This window comes from Halichoerus grypus, chromosome 2, assembly GCF_964656455.1.
Source record: "Halichoerus grypus chromosome 2, mHalGry1.hap1.1, whole genome shotgun sequence".
Classification (NCBI taxonomy): domain Eukaryota; kingdom Metazoa; phylum Chordata; class Mammalia; order Carnivora; family Phocidae; genus Halichoerus; species Halichoerus grypus.
Window position 1 is genome coordinate 119,403,607 of NC_135713.1, and position 19,300 is coordinate 119,422,906.

The 19,300-nt window shown below is 39.7% G+C and overlaps 2 protein-coding genes across 2 annotated transcripts in view; one reads left to right on the forward strand and one right to left on the reverse strand.

Annotated features, from left to right (window-relative positions):
* HBEGF (heparin binding EGF like growth factor) overlaps positions 1-19,300 on the forward strand; it is a 385,453-nt gene that overhangs the window by 257,790 nt on the left and 108,363 nt on the right. The window lies entirely within an intron of this gene.
* IGIP (IgA inducing protein) lies at positions 8,720-11,532 on the reverse strand. Its single transcript, XM_036124177.2, has one exon. It carries the CDS (start codon positions 9,025-9,027, stop codon positions 8,866-8,868), a length of 162 nt encoding a protein of 53 aa, XP_035980070.1. The 5' UTR covers positions 9,028-11,532; the 3' UTR covers positions 8,720-8,865.

Sequence of the window (19,300 nt, forward strand, 5' to 3'; positions counted from 1 at the left end):
GCTCTGCTGCTCTCAGCCTACACTGCCCACTTATGACCTGACTCTGAGCTCACAGCATGTCTGCCTGGTTCAGGTGGGAGGACAGCCAAGTCTTAGGAAATCTCTGCTGCATTCTGATGCCATCCAGTCATCTGGGTTGAGCACATGGACCTGGGGTTTGAGAGGAAGGGGGAAAGTCTCAGCAGGGAGGCAGATGCCATTTTCTAACATGAACAAGAAACTGCAACAAAGAATGATGGGTATTGAGAAAAGCATAAGACACTATCAGGACTGCCGAGAACGGGGGCATAGGCTCAGTGATGGAATCATATTCCAAAGTGCATCAAACAATCTCAGAGGCCCAAGTAGGCTTTCAGAGATACTGTTCAGGATTTGCAGGCTGAGGAGTAAGGAGTAAGTAAGCACAGCTGGAAATATGACCAAGGTACCTAACCCCTAAAGAAAGGATGCCACAGGGATAGGAAGAAGCCACTGGTCTCCAGGAAGTTAAAAAATAGACTACGGGCCTTAGATTTAACGTCTTCAAAAGGAAAGGAAAAAACTCCGTATCAGTGCACAATCTATGGCTGAGTAGCGACTACGTAACAAACTTCCAAATGACGGTAACATAATGAGATTCCCGCATCCCCTACCACTACGACCACCAAAATGCACCTTAAGAAGCACCCAACCCTGCCTCCCACTTCTGAGATGACACCAGATCAGACCTCCATGTGGCACAAAATATGGCAGTTTAGAGTGCCTTATAATACGGTAACCAAATTTCAGGGAAAAGAGTTACTCAGCTAGCTCAAAACCCCCAACATCCCAAATGGATATGGTAGGCTCCAACCAGCCAACACAGGTACATTACAGAGGGTAGCTCTCTTTCCTCAAAGCCTCACCAACCCTTCCAGACCCTTCTCACTGACAGTCCTGTCAATCATTCTTAGAGACCCCCAGAGGAGGGTTCTTTTTCCATTCTCAGATCAGGACCAGCGATTCTGAACCTATCTGGGCCGTGACTTCCCTTAAGAGTTTTGATGAAAACCGGGGTCCTGGGTGGCTCAGTCATTAAGTGTCTGCCTTCAGCTCAGGTCATGATCCCAGGGTCCTGGATTCGAGCCCCACATCAGGCTCCCTGCTCAGCGTGGAGTCTGCTTCTCCCTCTCCCACTCCCCCTGCTTGTGTTCCCTCTCTCTGTCAAATAAATAAAATCTTTAAAAAAAAAAGAAAAGAGTTTTGATGAAAACTATGGATCCTCTTCTTAGAAAAATGTACATTGCACCTGCAGGGATAACTTTGTATAACATTTCGGGAGGTTTACAGACTCCCCAAAACCCCAGCTTAAGAATTTCTGCCAAAGGCAAATCACTCCTTTTCTTACGCAAGAGCTGTTTCCCAGGGCTGATTAACTGCTATCTTAGATGTCCAACAGGTGAATTAATATTCAGCATTGACCTCTAGTCATCCCACACCCTTGGCAGATGGCAGAGTCTCTGCTGTTGCCTGTGGCCAGAAGGAAGCAGAGTCCCTAGACAGAGACCACATTTTGTTTTTCAAAAAAGCACTCTTATCCACCACCACCAGAAAACCTCAGACACCCCAGGTCTAGAACAGAGACACTAAATAACAGACCAAAATAAATCTGGTCTGGTACACAACTAGGTCTGTGAAGACAGAGCTATAGACTGAACCTCCTTGGACTGGCATGAGGGAGCAATGTATGAGGGTAGGCACGTACCTAGGCTGAAATGGGAAGGGGTCAGAATGGGTTTGCCTTCCCTTTAGCTCAATGCAGACTAGCTATTCATTCTAGAGGTATCTGCTCTTTTCATGGCTCCTCTGCCTGGAAAGCAGAGGCTGCTGGAAGCAGTGCTCCTATTGACTATTCAAGTTCCACATTTCTCTCCCTCTTTCCAGTAACAAACACAACAGCATAATGACAACAAGGATAATGATAACTATAGCACTTATTGAACATTAGTCTGTGCCAAGAACTGTGCTATAAGCTCTTGACATAAATTACTTCATTTAGTCTTCCCAACAATCAAATGAGGTAGACCCTCTTATCCCATTTACAGATGAGGAAATTGAGACTAAGATTAAGTAGCATTGCTTAAGGCACAGAGCTAGTGAGTGACAGGACAGAGACTGGATTTGCACCGAGGCCTGATTTTAAACCCTTTTTTTTTTTTAAGTAGGCTCCATGCCCAGCCAGTAGCCCAGCATGGGCCCAAACTCACAGCCGTGAGATCAAGACCTGAGCTGAGATCAAGAGTTGGACAGTTAACTAACTGAGCCGCCCAGGCACCCCTCAGACTTAATACTTCTAATCCCCACCTCCCTGCTCCTTCCCAAAAGACTGGGACTCAGACAAAGGCCTTGGAAATCCTCCAGAGTGCCAGTCTGGTCTCCCAAGTCCTCGCTTCCCCCTCCCCATCCTCTGCCCAATATGCAGCAGCCTGGTTCCCATCAGGGACTCACTTCATGGAGAAGTGGTTGGAAACTCTCAAACTCCATCTCCTATCTCTGTCTGACTTAGCTATGACTGTATGACTCCACCACCTGGAGCCGAAATTTATTTTAAACTCAGCTAAGCTCAGGAGCCTCATTTCCTCCTCATGGTTTAGAATCAGGGAGGAAGGCTCTTTTCTGCTTCTTCCCTGTAGAGTTGTTCGGCTGCGGGGAGGAGTGTGGTTGTCACCACTCCCATCTTAAAGACTGGGGGGAGGGCCAAGTAACAGAGAGTAGAAGAGCCGGGATTCAGTGAAATGTCACCAATGATGATGGTGCTATATGGAGGCCATACTTTTCTAGATATCTCCTACCTCTCAGCATTTAGAAACAGGGCATATCACCTCTCAGATAGCTAGTCTCCTCCCTTCCCTCAATTAGTGGGTTCCAGGGAGAGTAAGTGCCCAGCTCATCAAGTGAAAAGCCCAGATGAATGTGGCCAAGGGGGGCCCCAAGTGCATGCTGAGTGGCTAGAGCCCCAACTAATGATGCTTTGGGGAGCTTTTGGGGGCAGAGTGGGCATTAAGGTATCTGTTGAGTCCAGGGTTCCTGTCCGTTCCTAGAGCTTCATCTAGAGATGATACAGCTAGGGAGAGGAGATACTGAGCCCCACACAGAGGTAGGAGGTACAGGATGTTAAGGAGGGCTGGCAGCAGCAGAGAAAATCATCTCAGATTCAGGGCCCCTGTCCCATGCCACCTGTGGGCCAGCGGGGAGATAAAACAGAAATACAGTACTTGCATTCAAAGTGGATGAGGAAGTCAGCCCCAGAGGCAGAGCTGACCTTCAGAAATGGCCTGTACTCACTGGAGTCCAGTCATTTAGCTAAGAGATGTTTCCTGGGTGTCTGCTGTGTGGCAGACTCATTCCGACACTGGGGATGCCTTAGCGAGGCCTGGCCCCATGGCATTAGCCCGTCAACAGAAAAAGAGAGAAAAGTCAATCCTGGACAGTGATAGGCGCTAGGAAGAAAACTTAAACAGAGCAGTGAGGGAGAGTCCACTTCAGTTTGGTTGTCAGAGGAAGCCCCCTTGAAGCAAGAACATGCACGCTGAGGCCTGATGATGAGAAGGGCCAGCTGTGTGGGGATGTGGAGGGAAGTACGTTCCAGGCAGAGGGAAGAGCAAAGCCAAAGACCCTTAGGTGGCCATGGGCTCCATGCGTCCAAGGTACAGGAAGATGACCATATGGCTTAAGAGAAGTGAACAAGGAGGTAAAAGGAAGAGACAAAGCTGGAGAATTAGGCAGGGGCCGGCTCATAAGAACCTCGGAACCATATTTACAAGCAGGCTGCTGTGTGGAGAATGGAGAGAGGGGGAGAGAATGGCAGTAAGGAGACCAGCGAGGAGGCAGTTAGGTGAGAAAATGGGTGACCACATAATCTGTCATCCAAACCAGGACACTTGCGCAGGTGAACGGGGGTGCTACAAACAAGTCATCAGGGACAACAGGCACAGCCAGGACTTGCCATTGCCAGATCTCTACCTGCCGTCAGCAAGCTCCAGCCAGGATTGTCACAGGAAGTTCGGCAGTTTTTAGCAGTTCTGCTCTGACACAGAGCTCCAGCTCTAGGAGAAAGAATCACTTTTCTATTTGGCCCCAGGCTCCTGGCCTGGTGCCCCATGCCTGAGCATTTGGTTTCTGTCTAGAGGCCATGGGTTACAGCTGCAGCACATCCATGGAGCGTGCCCTTTTCCCTGTGCATTCTGGTGCGCTCTGGACGACAACCAACAGTACACAGATGAAAGAACAAATAGGGGAGAGGGGCACCCGGGTGGCTCAGTCAGTCAAGCGTCCGACTCTTGATCTCGGCTCAGGTCTTGATCTCAGGGTCATGAGTGAGGAAGGTGAGGGCTCCATGCTAGGCATGGAGCTACTTAAAAAAAAAAGGAAAAACAAATAGGGGAGATGTGGCCACCCCTTCTGGAGGTGGTGTCAAAACAGTGGAAGCCAGAGAGGGATGGACAAGCTCTAAGGGGCAGAAAAGGGATTCTTAACTTGGCCCTCAGGGGGGTCGGTGAAGCAGGTGAGAGGGCCACAAGCTTTCACCGGATTCTCAAACCTAAGACTCGAAAAGACGTAGAGAACCTCGCTTTAGAGAGCAGTGGTTCTCCCACTTCAATGTGCCTCACGGTCACCTGGTGGGCTCGCTACAACAGGGTCGCTGGGCCCCTGAAGAGCAAAGCTAAGGTTCTGATTTGGTTCGTTCCGGAGTTAGGCCCAGGAATTTGCATTTCTGACAATTTCTAAGGGAATGCTCATGCTCTTGGTCCAGGGGCCACACTTGAAGAATCACTGTTATAGAGGATACAAAACACATGAGGGGTTCCAGTTTAAATTGTGAACTTCTCTTTTCAGACAAGAGTTCTAACAGATGCCACAGCCATCTAAACCACCCCAAGTCCCCAGGAATTTCAGATTTTATTTTTGGAAGAGGCCCCTGGAGAGTGACAGACTCTGGACCTCCCCTTGGAGGTCAGGAAGCATCTGGAAAATAGCATTTTAGAGGATGCAGGAAAGTGCCTTCAGAAACATAAAAGCCCAAGCATAACTCTGAGCTAGAAAGTACAGGACTAGCCCCGGCTGATCCAATTACTGGGTCAATTACTGGTGAATAGTGAGGTTTTGGGAATCTGGGCAAACCCGGATCCTCTCCTAAAGGCTGCCTCCTGATCCTTTTTGAGCCTCCATCTGAAGCCAGATGGGAAGCAGGACAGGGTGTCTGCTGGGGGCTATAATCCGGGAAACAGAAAGAAATCAACAACTCCACTAGACAGAATTCAGGGGCTTCATTCACAGAGCTCTTTGATCAAGTCATTGTGGTGAGGATGGGAAGAGGCAGGAAGAGTATTGAGGGCTGTGCTTACTTTCAAAAAGAGCAGTGGAGAGAGAGGCCTGGAAAGGCTATTGCCAGCTTCCCTCAGCTCTGCTCTGAGTAAGTCACTCCCCCATGAAACGGGAGGGGAAATGAAAATGTGGATTCATTCAGGAATCAACCTTCAGAACAGGAAGTGTGGCTTTTGAGCTATACAGGGAACATAAGCTTTGCCATCCAGCTAAGTACATCCTGAGGTAAGGCAACATCAAAGTCAGGGGGACTCTACAAGTTAGAAGAGGAGGCAGAACCTTATAGGGAAGACAATACGCTAGAGTGACTGAGACCAAGGGCGTGCTCTGGCACCAGCCTGCCAGGACTTGTGACTTGAATTCTGACTGTGTGGCCCTGGGCATGTTACTTAATCTGTGCCTCAGTTTCCCTCTTCTGTAAAATGGGGGTAAATAAAAGTGCCTATCTCATAGAGTTGTAGTAAGAATTAAATAAAATAATCTAGATAAAATACGTAGCTTGGTACCTTGCATATTTTAAGCATTCAATGTTAGTTTAAAAAAAAAAAAAAGTAGTGGGCTTGGAAAAATTTACGATGGTAGCAGTACAGACCCACCCTTAGTGTCACTGCCAGAGACAGAAAAACTGGAGGCAGGTTAGACCTGCTGCCAGTCTTCCCAGGAGGATGACAAGGAAATTCCTGCTCCTTGGGGGGGAAGTTCTAAGGTGTGAGCTGGGTATGCGAGGAGAGTCAGGATCCTTAGGATGGGGGTGGGAGTGGGGTTGGGGGGGTTAAGCGGTTAACCCCGTGGGCTGTAAAGTGGGGATATCCTGCTCTTTTAAACATTGCAACATTCACTGACTCTGTTTTGTGACATTTCCTCACTGCCAACCTAAGTGTCAAATGGCCCAATTGGAACAAATCAAAATAAATAAAAATCATTGTTGAGGAGAACTGGGACAACCTTACTGAAAACACTCTGGAGATCTGCAATATGAGGGTAGAATCCCCATTTTAAGGGGAAAAAATAGTGGCTCCTCCCCCTCAAGTTCCAGAAGAGTGGGGGATGGTGAAGTGAAAGCGGTGGTGACGTGTGCCAGCCCTGAGGTTAGCTAGCAGTCAAACACCGAAAGAGGGAACTCTTCTTTCCCCTGATCCTGAATGAACCTCTTCCAAACCCTGTACTCTCAATCAAAAAGTCCTGTCTGCTTAGAAAGACTGGAACTAGGAACAAAGAGATTTCTAAAAATCATGCAAAAGAGCCAAAGTAAATGACATACCACATGGTTAAATAAAAGTTAACATCTATTAGAGGTGAGGGTGGGAAGAGTTTGCCAATTACATCACTTTAGAAAACAAAGAGCTAAATAAAAATGACAAACAGTTCTGTTGAACACGCTGGGCCCCTTTCTTGAGGGTGTCCCTCCCGTGGCACTATAAGCCTTGTCCTGTAGTTCAGACCTAGCCCAAGTTTGTATCCCCTGGAGCCCGGCAGAACTTCAGTACTTGCACTTCAACATGACTACAGGGCATATTTTATCACAGTCCCATCAGGAGTCTTTAAAAGAATAAGGTCACAGACAGTGAGGAAGGGGCTTCTGACTTTTCCTTCCCTTATACTTACCACAAATCATGGCTAGAATTTCTACCTCAAGCTCCTGTAACTAGAGAGCCCAACTCTTCAAAAGGGATCCAAGGGTTAGACTGATTCCACCTTCAGCCCAGAAGGGAATCTGGTTTCCTTTTCAGGAGGTACCCACCTGTTCTGTGTGTGCCTCCCAAATCAGAGGCCCTGCAGAATGCAGGGAAAACTTTCTTTGCACCCCACCTACCTCCTCCAAACAGTGATACCCTCAGCTTTAAGTTTTCATACGCAAAGTTTCTGCATTATTTTTATTGGAGTGGCGGCTGTCAGATGTAGAAGCTAGTCCAACAGCTAGTCTGCTGTTCTCTACAAAAGAGGGCCACTTTAGCAAGAAAAAACCAGTAACAACAATAGCAAAACCTTCTCAGGATTCACCCAGGAAAGCCTGGAACTGTAATACTATGATCTTGAGATATTTTTATGGCCATATATCAGTTTTTAGAATATAACCACAGTCACATACATTTAAATACACTGAAAAATTTTCTATGGTGTGACTTTTGCAGGAACCTTGTCCCTGCAACTACTTGTTCCAAGCCTCCTTCTATCCAGCCTGAAGGTAAATGAAAGCATCAGCAAAGATAAAATGAGGAGAAAGCGGAAATAAAACTTCTAGCTCTACTTCTAAAGGTTGGGGAAAATGTCATGCACATAAGGCCTCCACTGGTTTTTGAATTAGAGGACAAAACTGGGATTTTTTTGGTCTAATAATCTAATCTTCTGTACGAAGACCCCATTAAAACTATTCTGAAGGATCACACTTGAGCCACATTTTCATTGGTAACTTCATTCTCTGTCTACCACTCCACTCACTAGAAAAGCAGTTCTGAAAGGATCTTTAAGCACAACCTCTATTTTCTGCAGAAGATTCTCTTCATGTTTTGTCATGCACTCTTTGGTAAGTCTTCCACTACCTTAAACCAACTTCAATTTTAAAACGAAAGAAAAAAAAAACGCTTCCATGGGAAAGGGGCATGATTTATGGGAAAACTTTTTCTTTTTCTTCAATTGTGATGGGCTAGGTTAACCATCATACCATCAGAGAATTTTAAAAAACTGACTCAGGGGCACCTGGGTGGCTTAGTCGGTTAAGCGTCTGCTTTTGGCTCAGGTCATGATCCCAGGGTCCTGCTAGGTGGGGAGCCTGCCTCTCCCTCTCCCACTCCCCCTGCTTGTGTTCCCTCTCTCGCTGTTTCTTTTTGTCAAATAAATAAATAAAATCTTAAAAAAAAAGTAAACAAATGTCTTTAAAACACATTTATTTATTTCTAAAGATTTTATGTGAATGACTTGCCTATCTTTCTTTTTTTTTTTTTAAGATTTTATTTATTTGAGAGAGTGAGAGAGAGAGAGCACAGGAGCAGGGGCAGAGGGAGAGGGAGTGGGAGAAGCAGACTCCCCGCTGAGCAGGGAGCCTGACCCGGGGTTCGATCCCAGGACCCTGAGATCAGGACCTAAGCCGAAGGCAGACGCTTAACGACTAAGCCACCCAGGCGCCCCAATAAATGTGTTTTAAAATAAAATAGAAAATAGAGTTTTCCAGTGCGAGAGAGCACACTTAAAGCTTGCAGCCAATTAATGATCAGACAAGTATACCTGTTCCTGAGTCCTAAAAATGGTTTCCATCGATCAAAAAACAAAAAAAAAAAACCCCAAAACCCCCCAAAAAACACAAGAGCAACCAGATCCCCCCAAAGACACTGAAACAAAAGACTGATCTGTTTATATAGTCACATGAAAAATAAACATCTTTATTTTTTTGCCTACTTTATTTCATTTTTTTCAAATAAAATTTAAATCTGTACAAAGTATACTGTTACAGTATATATTTTGTAAGAATCAATGCCTAAAAGAATCACAATACTTCAATAAGCAGTACAGCAGACCTCGCTAGTTTCAGCTTTGATATTGAACAAACTCAAGCCGGCTGATGCACAACACATTTGCTTGGTTTCCACATGGTGAGTTCCCAGCACTGAGATGGGAGAACATGACAGCAAGTATGGTTATATTACAGCCCGACACACTGCGCTTCTTCATGTGATAATAACTGCACATATTTAATACAGAATGCTCAAATTTACTTTTTAAATTGCATTTGCTTACTTCTTAGTTGGCAAAATTCAGCATTCTTAATGGGGTCCCCAAACAGTGCAAATTAATGATATTCTACTGTATAATTGGCACATTTCCAATAAGGATTAACTTGTAAACTCAAAGAATATCACAACTTTGTCCTAAATTTTAACTAATATACATCTGGTCCATTTAACCAAAGTCAGTTTGGAAAGATATTAAAGAACAATTCTATTTTTGAAAGGATACTGTTTTGACCATTCTTTAGAGAAGTAAATTTTTAAATTGTCATTAAAATGTTTTACTATAAAAATTTTACAAACTTGATTAGAAATTTCAAGATTATGATTCACAGCAGACAAATACAAACTTTATATTCCAACAATACCTACTCTTAGACTTTCAAACAGAGCACAACCATGTCAGCCGTGTTAACTAAAATTCTGAACAGTGTACTAAATTTATAAGTGGTGCTGGGTCTAGCAAGTGTAAATACACAGTATATTTTAATGAAAAGAATTGTCTTCTTTATACTTTATTTGTTTTCCCATAAGGAAACATGAATGTTTACATTCTTTAATAAAGTTAATCTTACATCAGAATATAACTTAATACTGTCAGCAACAGGGACCACACACAGTAAATAAGAAGCACATTTAAAATAAGTCTGAATTCACATAGATTAACATTTGTTGGTTAATAAAATATCGACAGTATTACAATCTTACAATATTTACAGTAAGAAAAATCTAGAGTAATATATACCTTTCACAGCAGGATTCCTTTTTTTTTTTTTTTTTAATTATTTCTTCCAGTTTGGGATTGTGTATACATGAAAAGCTCAAATAAAGCAACTCTGCAATATAATCTTAAAATAATGGCTACTGGGGGGAAATTCTATCACAACCATTGAAAATAATGGTGACTTTTCACGGAGTCTGTGGCATCTGAGAACCCAGTTAATTAACCAAAGTCTTGCCCCAACCAGCCTCAGTTACCCAGATTAAAGCTGCAGAACTCCGGCCTTCCCTGACTGCTGAAAACCCAACAGATTTTCTCAACGTGCTATAAGAAAAGAGGGAAATAGGTTTCAATTCACACCTCATGGCTGGAAGCCTCCGGCCAGTGCATATTCCCCAACTTATGCCAAAAGGGCCCATTTCACCTCCAAAGCATCACAAGAGTTCCCCTCTAACTACAGGGCACTTTGATATGGAGCTCACTCATTCCTCAACTCTTGTGCATTAAGATAAGGCATAAACATGGCCCATATAATACACACCAGGATCTTACTTGGGACCAGGGCAAAGAAACAGACTAATGCAGTTTGCACTGAGGTCAACAGGGAAAATGGGAAGCGATGCACATTTCCAATTAGAATGGCAAGAAGAAGACCCACATCCCTAAACTGGAATTTGGCCAGGGCCTCAGAGTTAGCACCCCCTCTCTGAGTACCACAAGCGATTAGGATGTGTGCTCTGGGCCTCCTCCAAGAGAGAGCATCTACAGTAAGTAACACCATGTGGGACATTAGTTCAGTGATGACTCCCAAGAAAACAGATACAATTCTTGAATCTGGGGCTGTCCACGGCACCTGAGGTCACTCATCTGAGCTGTGACCTGTCCCAACCCTGCTTACTTTAAGAGATCTGATGGGCACAGAGCACTCAGGGATATGGCTGCTGGCTACTTTGGACTCTAGATCTCACAGGTAATCAACAGGTATCTGGGATTGAATTAGCAAACTGTACCATAGCTCCTTAAACAGACACTGTCAGGTTTGAAATCATGTCAAGCATGAATCTTCACTGTCAGGTCAGAAATCAAAGTGGGAATCTTCCCACATCAGCCAAGGTTATTTTGTCAAAACCTTAGAGGAGTTGGACAGTTTTTCATGTTCCAAGTGATTAGTTTACTTATTTCAGTCAAGCTGGATTGACAAACCAGACTGATCTATTTAGTTAGCTTTGTTTTTTTGATTCTTATGTATGTGTTAACCCAAAGCTGTTGTATTTGGGCTAAATACACTGACAGAGAAAATTCAAACAACAAAAGTTTTCAGCAAACTTCTGTGGTATTTTCTTTTTGGAAGTCAATGCAAGATCTAAAGGTATTTCTACCCAACAAAGTCTGTTTAAGTGTTGAATGTTATTTCCTTTTTGGTCCTATACAGAATGCTATGACTTCTATATAGGTCTGAATGCTGCTCCATGTAGATTCCTTCTGTATATCTAAAAATATATACTTTTCAGTAGTTCAATACATGGTTAATCTTCCCACAGAGGAAGATTTTTGTAATCACAAGTTGCAAAGTAGAAAAAAATCTCCTTTCTAAGAAAGGAAATATACTTTCCTATTGTACACTTTTGAAGAAGCCCAAAGGCATGCACCAAAAATCATTATGAAAACTAATACATGCACTAAAATGGTGTAGAGTTAGGACTTAAAGTGCTGTTTCTCAATTTTTAAATTTGGAGAAGACATTTTGTCAGTTATTGACTCAAAGATCTCCCCCCACCCCACCCCACCCCACTCCATGGCATCAAGAGAGAAAAGTAAAAAGTATGCATAAATCTTTAAACTATTCTTTACATAGGGGAAAGGGCAGATACAACAACTATCCTATTTATAAACTGGATTCCCAGTTTTAAATAAAACCAATATTTACTGGTAAAAATTGTCAAAGCTAATACATCCAAACAAATGATACTAGTAAATAATGTTCTACATAGAGAATAATTTACTTTGGTTTTATGTACCTTCTCACAAATAATACTGGTGTCCCATACGTCACCAAACTGATGTGTTCCAGCAAAGTTGTAAGGCAAATCTTTTTTTTTTTTTTCCCAGTGACATCTTTTTTCCTAATAGACAAAACTAAAATCTTTTGGTGAGGAAGGGGTTAAGATAATGGCTAACCCCTTGGCATCCTGAGCATTGTGGTTTATCAAACTCTACCCTGCTAGAAGCTGTCAGGCACCCTGACCCCTGCCTTGAACCAGGAATGGCTCCCACGTCTAGAGATGCCCTGACTCCTTATAAATAGCTCTCAGAACATTGCTTCTTTTTTCCTTCTGTCTGGATGTCTAACAAAGCTGGTTGCAATGTCACATTTTGCTAGTAGGGGCCACCATCTAACAATAATTCCAATCTGAAATGTTTTAAGCCAATAGTTAGTTCTTAATTTTATCAATTAATTGCATGAAAATTTTCTCTATAGAGTTTACTTAGAGCAGAGATCCTTAACTTGGGTTTTAGATGTGTGATGCCCCTGAGGTTGTATGTAAAATTATCTGTGTATGTGCATTTTTTTTTTCTGGGGAGAGGGTCCATCACTTTCATCAGATTATCAAAGGTTTCTGTGATCTCAAAAAGGGGTTATAGGGACTTAGAGGGATACCCGTAATTCATCTTATACTAGGGTTGGGAAATGGGGGCAGAAAACTAAAAATGGCCTCAAAAAAAAGGGGCCAAATTGCTGATCTTTTCCCTTTATTCAAATTTGGGAAATAAGTGCTTCAACCTAGGAAAAATAATTAATTAAGCTGATTAAACTCCATTAAAAAATAATCAAAGCCACTTTTTAAAATATTTTCATTTTCCATATATGGTAAGTTTAGTCTCTAAGAAAAGGTTTGGAGACTGAATTTTTCTCTTTTCCCTAAGGAAATTCATAAACACAATGCTGATCATCATCCACATTTAAAGATCTGACAACCTAAAACTTAAGAGAACTCTAATACTATAGCCTTTAATTTACTATTTTGAGTAAAGGATTATCTAGAGTCAAATACACATCTGTCAACCTTCATTCCCCAAAACTGGTCCATAGTTAGACAACTATCGGGCACAATTCCACTAGATAAACCTAAAATTTGAACAATGGAAGTTTAACTTTCTATCCCAATTGAAAGCAAAACCACAAGGTTCTACAATAAAGGCCAGCCACAAACATTCACACAATGTCAGAGAGGTCAATACATCACTTAATTATCAACAGAATTTGCAAACATGAGATCCAGGATGACTACCAAAACATGCTGAGAAGAGCATGTCAAGAATTAAAACAACACCCTGTGGCGACCCCCCCCCAATAGAGAAACACACTCAGGCATTCCAAAAATAAACCAGATCTAAAGAGAGGCCTCTCACTTGTTAGAAGTATGAAGCGCCCAAAAGGATACGGGAAGGGAATATAAAATGAAATAATTAAATAACTTACAAAAATTAATTTTAGCCAAAACACATTTCTGTTCTATTGACAAAACTATCAACCTTTTTTTTTTTTTTTGCAATTTTGAACACTGTGTTGCACAATCTCACTAAGACAAAAAATATGTTCACAGGTACACATTTTGTTCTCCTATTCTTCCTAGAGCACATCTTGAGGTTATAAGAATTCTTCTAGTTAAAATAAAGTCTCTTATCCCTTGCCACCCTCCCCCCCTCAAAAAGTGAGTGAACCTTGAATTCCAAAAAGGAATATTCATTTAATGTAATTATTTCAATACCCAGTTATATCATATAGACCATGATGAAACTCTTTGAGCATTATGGAAAACTACATAAAAGAGGGAGCTGCCACTTGCCACCCACTTCACTTCCAGCTTTTTAAGCCAATACCCAGCTAGACTCAGATCTCATTGACTTCAGTGAAAATAAATCAACACTCCAAAACCAGGCCATCTCAGGCTGGAAGCTGGATCTCAAAGACATCGTTTCATATACATATATATATATTTTTTTTTTCTATCCTAAGCTTTCACTTTGTCTATTTAAATAGTTTAATAAAGCTCACATTTACAAAGGATTATATTGGCAAATAAAGGCCCATATTAAAAATTTTTATCAAAAAAAATTTTTGTTCTACATAGCTAACACTAAGAAATATTTTCTCGGACTTATAAAGCATATTTAATTGCATATAAGTTTTCCTTTGGGTGGGATATTGAAAACAATTCTGTAAGAAATTAGAAAAGACTAGAAACAAAAGTGAAAGTGACTAGTCTTAACTTTCAAAAAATCAAGTGCAAAGATAAATAGTGCAAATAATGAAAACTAGAAATTTTATAGGCAACTTTATATCTTTCCTGCTTTTGCACTTTTACATATTGATAACTTTATAAACCCTAACAACTGTATGCAGCATGGAAATGGGCTATCATTTATCTCCATTGACTAGACTCAAGGAATCCTTTCAAAGGCAGTCATTTAAATCACTGGTTCTTGACTAGGTTTGGGAATTCACTTTTTAAAAAAACAATTCCTAAGGGAGGGGCTATTTAAGAAGGCTCTGCACAGACTTAAACAAGTTATAGAATGTAATTGTATCATAATTTAAAATGGGTAGGATGGGAAAAGCATACTAAGTGTTAACTCTAAAAAATAAATTATAATAAAAATAATTTTGTTAATGAACTTGACATTTGTAAAAAAAAAAAAAAGTTACTTTCCAGATACAAAATCAGAACCTCTTTTTTAGCTATCTAAGAAATTTTATCACTAATGTATACAGATTTGGGTAAAATGAAATAATCTGTCAGAATCACTGAGAATAAGTCCATATTAAACTAAAAAGGAGTCCAAATACACTTGAATTATGTAATTTAAAAAACAAAATATTATAGCAATTCTTTATCTTAAATAATTAAAAATGTTCCTGGGATACTGGGAACAGAAATCTAGACACTATCAGTTCACCCTACAAAGAACATAGGAACTTCCAAGATATACTAAATTATATTATCTGCCACCACTGAACACTTGGGAATTCTACAATTTTAAAATAACAGAGAAAGTGGGAATACAAACAGAAATTTGAGTTTTGGGAGGTATGTTGTCTAATTTCAGAAATATAGTATTATTGAGGGTCTCATAAGATCCACAGTCGTAAATGACGGGACTGCAAATGTAAAAGAAATGAAAAAGATACCTAAAATTGCAGTTTACTGTTTTTACCTGGTTTACTCTCTTGTAAGAAATTAATGTGGACCAAAGGCTCAAGGTTCTATAAAATCAAGGTATGATATGGATCTTTATGAACTGTAAAATCAAATGATTTGATCTAAGGACCATTTTGAAAAGTAAAGCTAAACTACACTGAAACATAAGCCCAGAAAAATAATCTGTATAATAAATATTTCTGATAGTTTAAAAATGGTAAGTGGAAAAGTTTGAAATTTTCTTATCTTCTTTCCCTCAAAATAGTAAGTCCCCAGTACCAACATGCTTTGACCAGAAAAGCTGTCATTCCACAATTGTGCTACTTAATTTGTCCAGAAAAGCAAATATCCTACACCTGAAAGCAGATTGTATAATGCATCATCATCATCATATCTAGCTACCGACCAACAGCTTTCTCATAACCAACAAGGGACCCATTTTCTCCGGCTTTATTGAAACTTCATTAGTGAAGATCAACTTCATTGTCCTTAGCAAACAACGCTCATTTAAGACTCCACCTTAGTATCTTTTCCTACCTCCCAATAAAAATTTCTCCCACTTTACCTCCAAACCATTCCCTTATATAAATAACTCTCACACTCCCATTCATGAACACATTGAACGGTTCTTCCCTTTCTGCTCTCAAATTTCCAAACCAGTAAATCTCAGCCCCCTGTAACTTACCTAAAATACACATACTTCTTACTCTCTTCAATACACAAATTTCTTAACAATTTCAATGCCCTTCAGATTGCCAGTTTAAGACTATGGGGAAAATAGTACTCAGAAAAACTGCCCAATTACTTCATTATACAGAAATCTTTCTGGGATCAGTTAGCTATGTTCTAAGGCAGGAGCCAGCAATTTCTTTACTTCCCTCTTAAAGGGGTAAGTTTGAGTGTCACTGGCAGGCCTATGGTAAGGAGAATAAAGGAGAGCGAAACAAGGAAAAAAGAGGATGGGAGAAAAAAAAAAGCCAAACATATATGGTAGGGAGGTAGGTCAAATGCCATCAACAACTACCTACACTGGAAATTGCCAATCCACTCCAGCTGAATGGGAGCTTGACCCAATCCCAACATGTGTCTAATAATTCATTAGCTGATGCCCATCACTGGTTGAGCTAGTCAAGGTGAATACATAAGTCACCTGTCCCATAAGTTTGCTACTTCACAATAAGGACACCTTAAGTCCTCTGAGGATCCTTCTGTTTTAATCCAGTTTAGACTAAAACACATGTTAAGAAGAGTACTTCCATGATTCTCAAAATTCCAAAATATAAAGGTTTGGTCCTTGAACTTGGAGGCCTCTTGAATTATTAAAGTGCACCCTAAATCAAGAAAATTAAACTTTTAGCTTAATTTTCCCCATAAATGCTATAAAATTTTAATTAATAAGCAAACTGCTAATAGTCATCAAAACAAAGTATGCTTTCATGAAAATTCAAAAACCTTGCAATTCCAAAATGAGTAAAATATTTCTGGTCCTTAAGAATTAACTTTATTTTACATAGAGGATCACCACCATGTTTCTACCTATCAAACAAGACAATTTTCCACAAAAGCAAAGCACATCAGGGAAAAAAAAAGAAAAAGAAAACAAATACCAAACATAATATGGGGACAAAATAAAAATACATGAGTAACTATGATATTTTTTTTAAGAAAAATGTTTCTAACAAACAACCCATGCCATACTCAGCTTTTCTAAAGACATAAATTGCCTAGACCATTCAACATCAAAACTTGGTAGTCAGTTTAGCAGCTGTAAGATGACAAATTGTTGGCTTGAAACCAATCATATCTTTTACTTTTCACTTGGTCGTTTTTGCATTATGGAATTCTACCTGACATGATAATGCTAGTTTAGATGATCTTCACTTAACCCGTAATAATGAAATTTCTGTTTGAAAAGAGCCTGTCAAATGGCCTAGGCCTTAAATTTAGATTTTTATGATCAAATAACTCCCCAAATATTAAAATCAGGTTTTCTTAAAAATATATTGCAAATTCTCTATGGTAATTAATGCAGCTGGGTGAAAAGAGTAATTTTAATAGCAGTGATCATTTTAGTTTTATAGTGTACTCCATTACAAATGGTCTAAATTCAGTTAACTTGCAATTTAAAAAAACCCAGAAATACTATAATTTGATTTAGAAGTGGATGAACTCTAACAGAAAACTTTACACAAATAACTTCAGTGAATTTGCTCACCTAAGCAATTCCAATAAATTCTTTTTCCTATTCATTCCACTCTCAGGAAAAAGTATTTATCACTCTAAATTATTAAGATATTCAAATTTAAGGATATTCAGCTATAAATGTTATACTCAGAGTTATCACCAATTGTTCCAAACCTAAATTGCTGAAGATTCCCTTTTCTTTTTTAGCATCCTTTTACATAGAAAGCAGGATCTCATTCTGATACTGAAAAACTCAGAAAAGGGAAAAAAGTCATTAGATTTGGTATCTCATTTTTTTAGTGGGGAAAAATATTAAAAATACGTTCACATGTAAAATAAAATGAATTGTGGAGCTATGAAAACAACTACAGCAACAATCTCAGAAATCTCCATTCTAAAATCATCTGGAAGTGTGTGTGTGTGTGTGTGTGTGTGTGTGTGTGTAAAATATGAAAAAATGAGTGGGAATATTGAAGAAAAGAGGGTGAGAACCATGTGTGGGAGACAGAAATAACAATCATGCCCATGGTGGGTTCACCATGGCTGGCATATAACCCAAAATGTCATAAAAGAAAAATATGTTTAGAAAGTTTCAACAGTGCCAAATGCAAAATGTTAAAGCACGGAAACAATGAATGAGATAACCCCCACAAACATCAAGTTTCATACGAAAACAGGAAGAAAAAAATTGACATACGCATCTTTTTTAATATACCAAATCTGAATTGACTTAAACATTATATAAAGTGCTTGGGCCATGGTTACCCACCCAGATTCTCATTATCAACGGACTTATCTCTTCCCCTCCCTTCCACCCAAATTTAGTACAGTGTTCCTGCAGAAAAAGTATAGCATTCCTGTATTAATAAGAATAAGAAATGAAAACAGTGAGTACAACTGATATAGATCCATTGACTTTTATTACAAATGTACTTGATCACTTGGCTTCAAAAAGTTTAAAATCAATACCCTATTTTCTGTATGCCAGTACAAAGCAAACTGTTTTACAAATTAAATACCTAAAAATTTGACAAAAATATTAAAATTTGATGAAAAACAATTATAAAAATCCTTAATCTCTCTCTCTTCAAAAAAGGAGGCAGTCTTCCCAGTCCTATTATACAATATTAATAATATTCACCATTTTTAGAATAGGTAGCTAAATTATATTTTTCTGTTAGCATACAAAACTCTTAGACTAATAGATTTCATTTGTATATGCTCCAGTTAAGTTTGTGAATGCCATCTGATTGCAATATAATCAACTATCTTTAATTGAGTCCTAATTTACACTTATTTAATAATTTGCATAGTTTAAAAGGGATAAAGGTTATTCTACAACTAATTATCATAGGCTATTACAGTGCTATTTTTCAAGGCAATAAGTATTTGCTCCCAAATGAAATTATCTGTCTTCTTTAGGCAGGGGTTAAAATTACTAGCAGCTTTCTCCATTACCTGAAAAATCAAATTGGAATAGTTATCCATCTCTAGATGTGAAGACCTAAAAGACCTATCAATATATTTTCCACTTTGAGTCAAATTTCAACCCCTGCATGGGACTAGAAAGTGAGACTTTCAAGGTTTTTATTTCCCTGTTGGTTTTGGTTTCTACTCTCCATGGCTTTTAGGAAGCTGGGAAAGTTTGTCTTTCCTGACTCACATTGTCTCTCCTTTCCATTTGGCAAATATTCATCTACCTTCAATCTGTATCTAGTAGAGGAAAAGCCGACATGGCTTTTCTTATGAACTTCCTTTGTTGTCAAAGGCATGTATAATGATTTCTACAGTTCTGGATAGTTAACTTTAGCTCCCTCTGTGGCTGGATGACTGCTGCTTCTAACATCAGCATGATAAATAGGAGGCACAAATAAAAAGTAGCTTAAAAAAAGATTTGGTGATTTAAAAGAAAAAAAAACGAACAACACCAAACACACACACATATATGGGCATTTCAAATCTGGTGGCTGATCTCGGATTAAATTACTTGACAGTGTCTCTCATTTTAAAGAATGTCAATATTGCAATGCATTTCAAGTTTTCTTTTATACTTAGGCAAATAATATAGTTTAACCAAGCTCTTGGACCTTAATCGTAAGACAAAGCAGATCATTAAAAATAAGGCATAC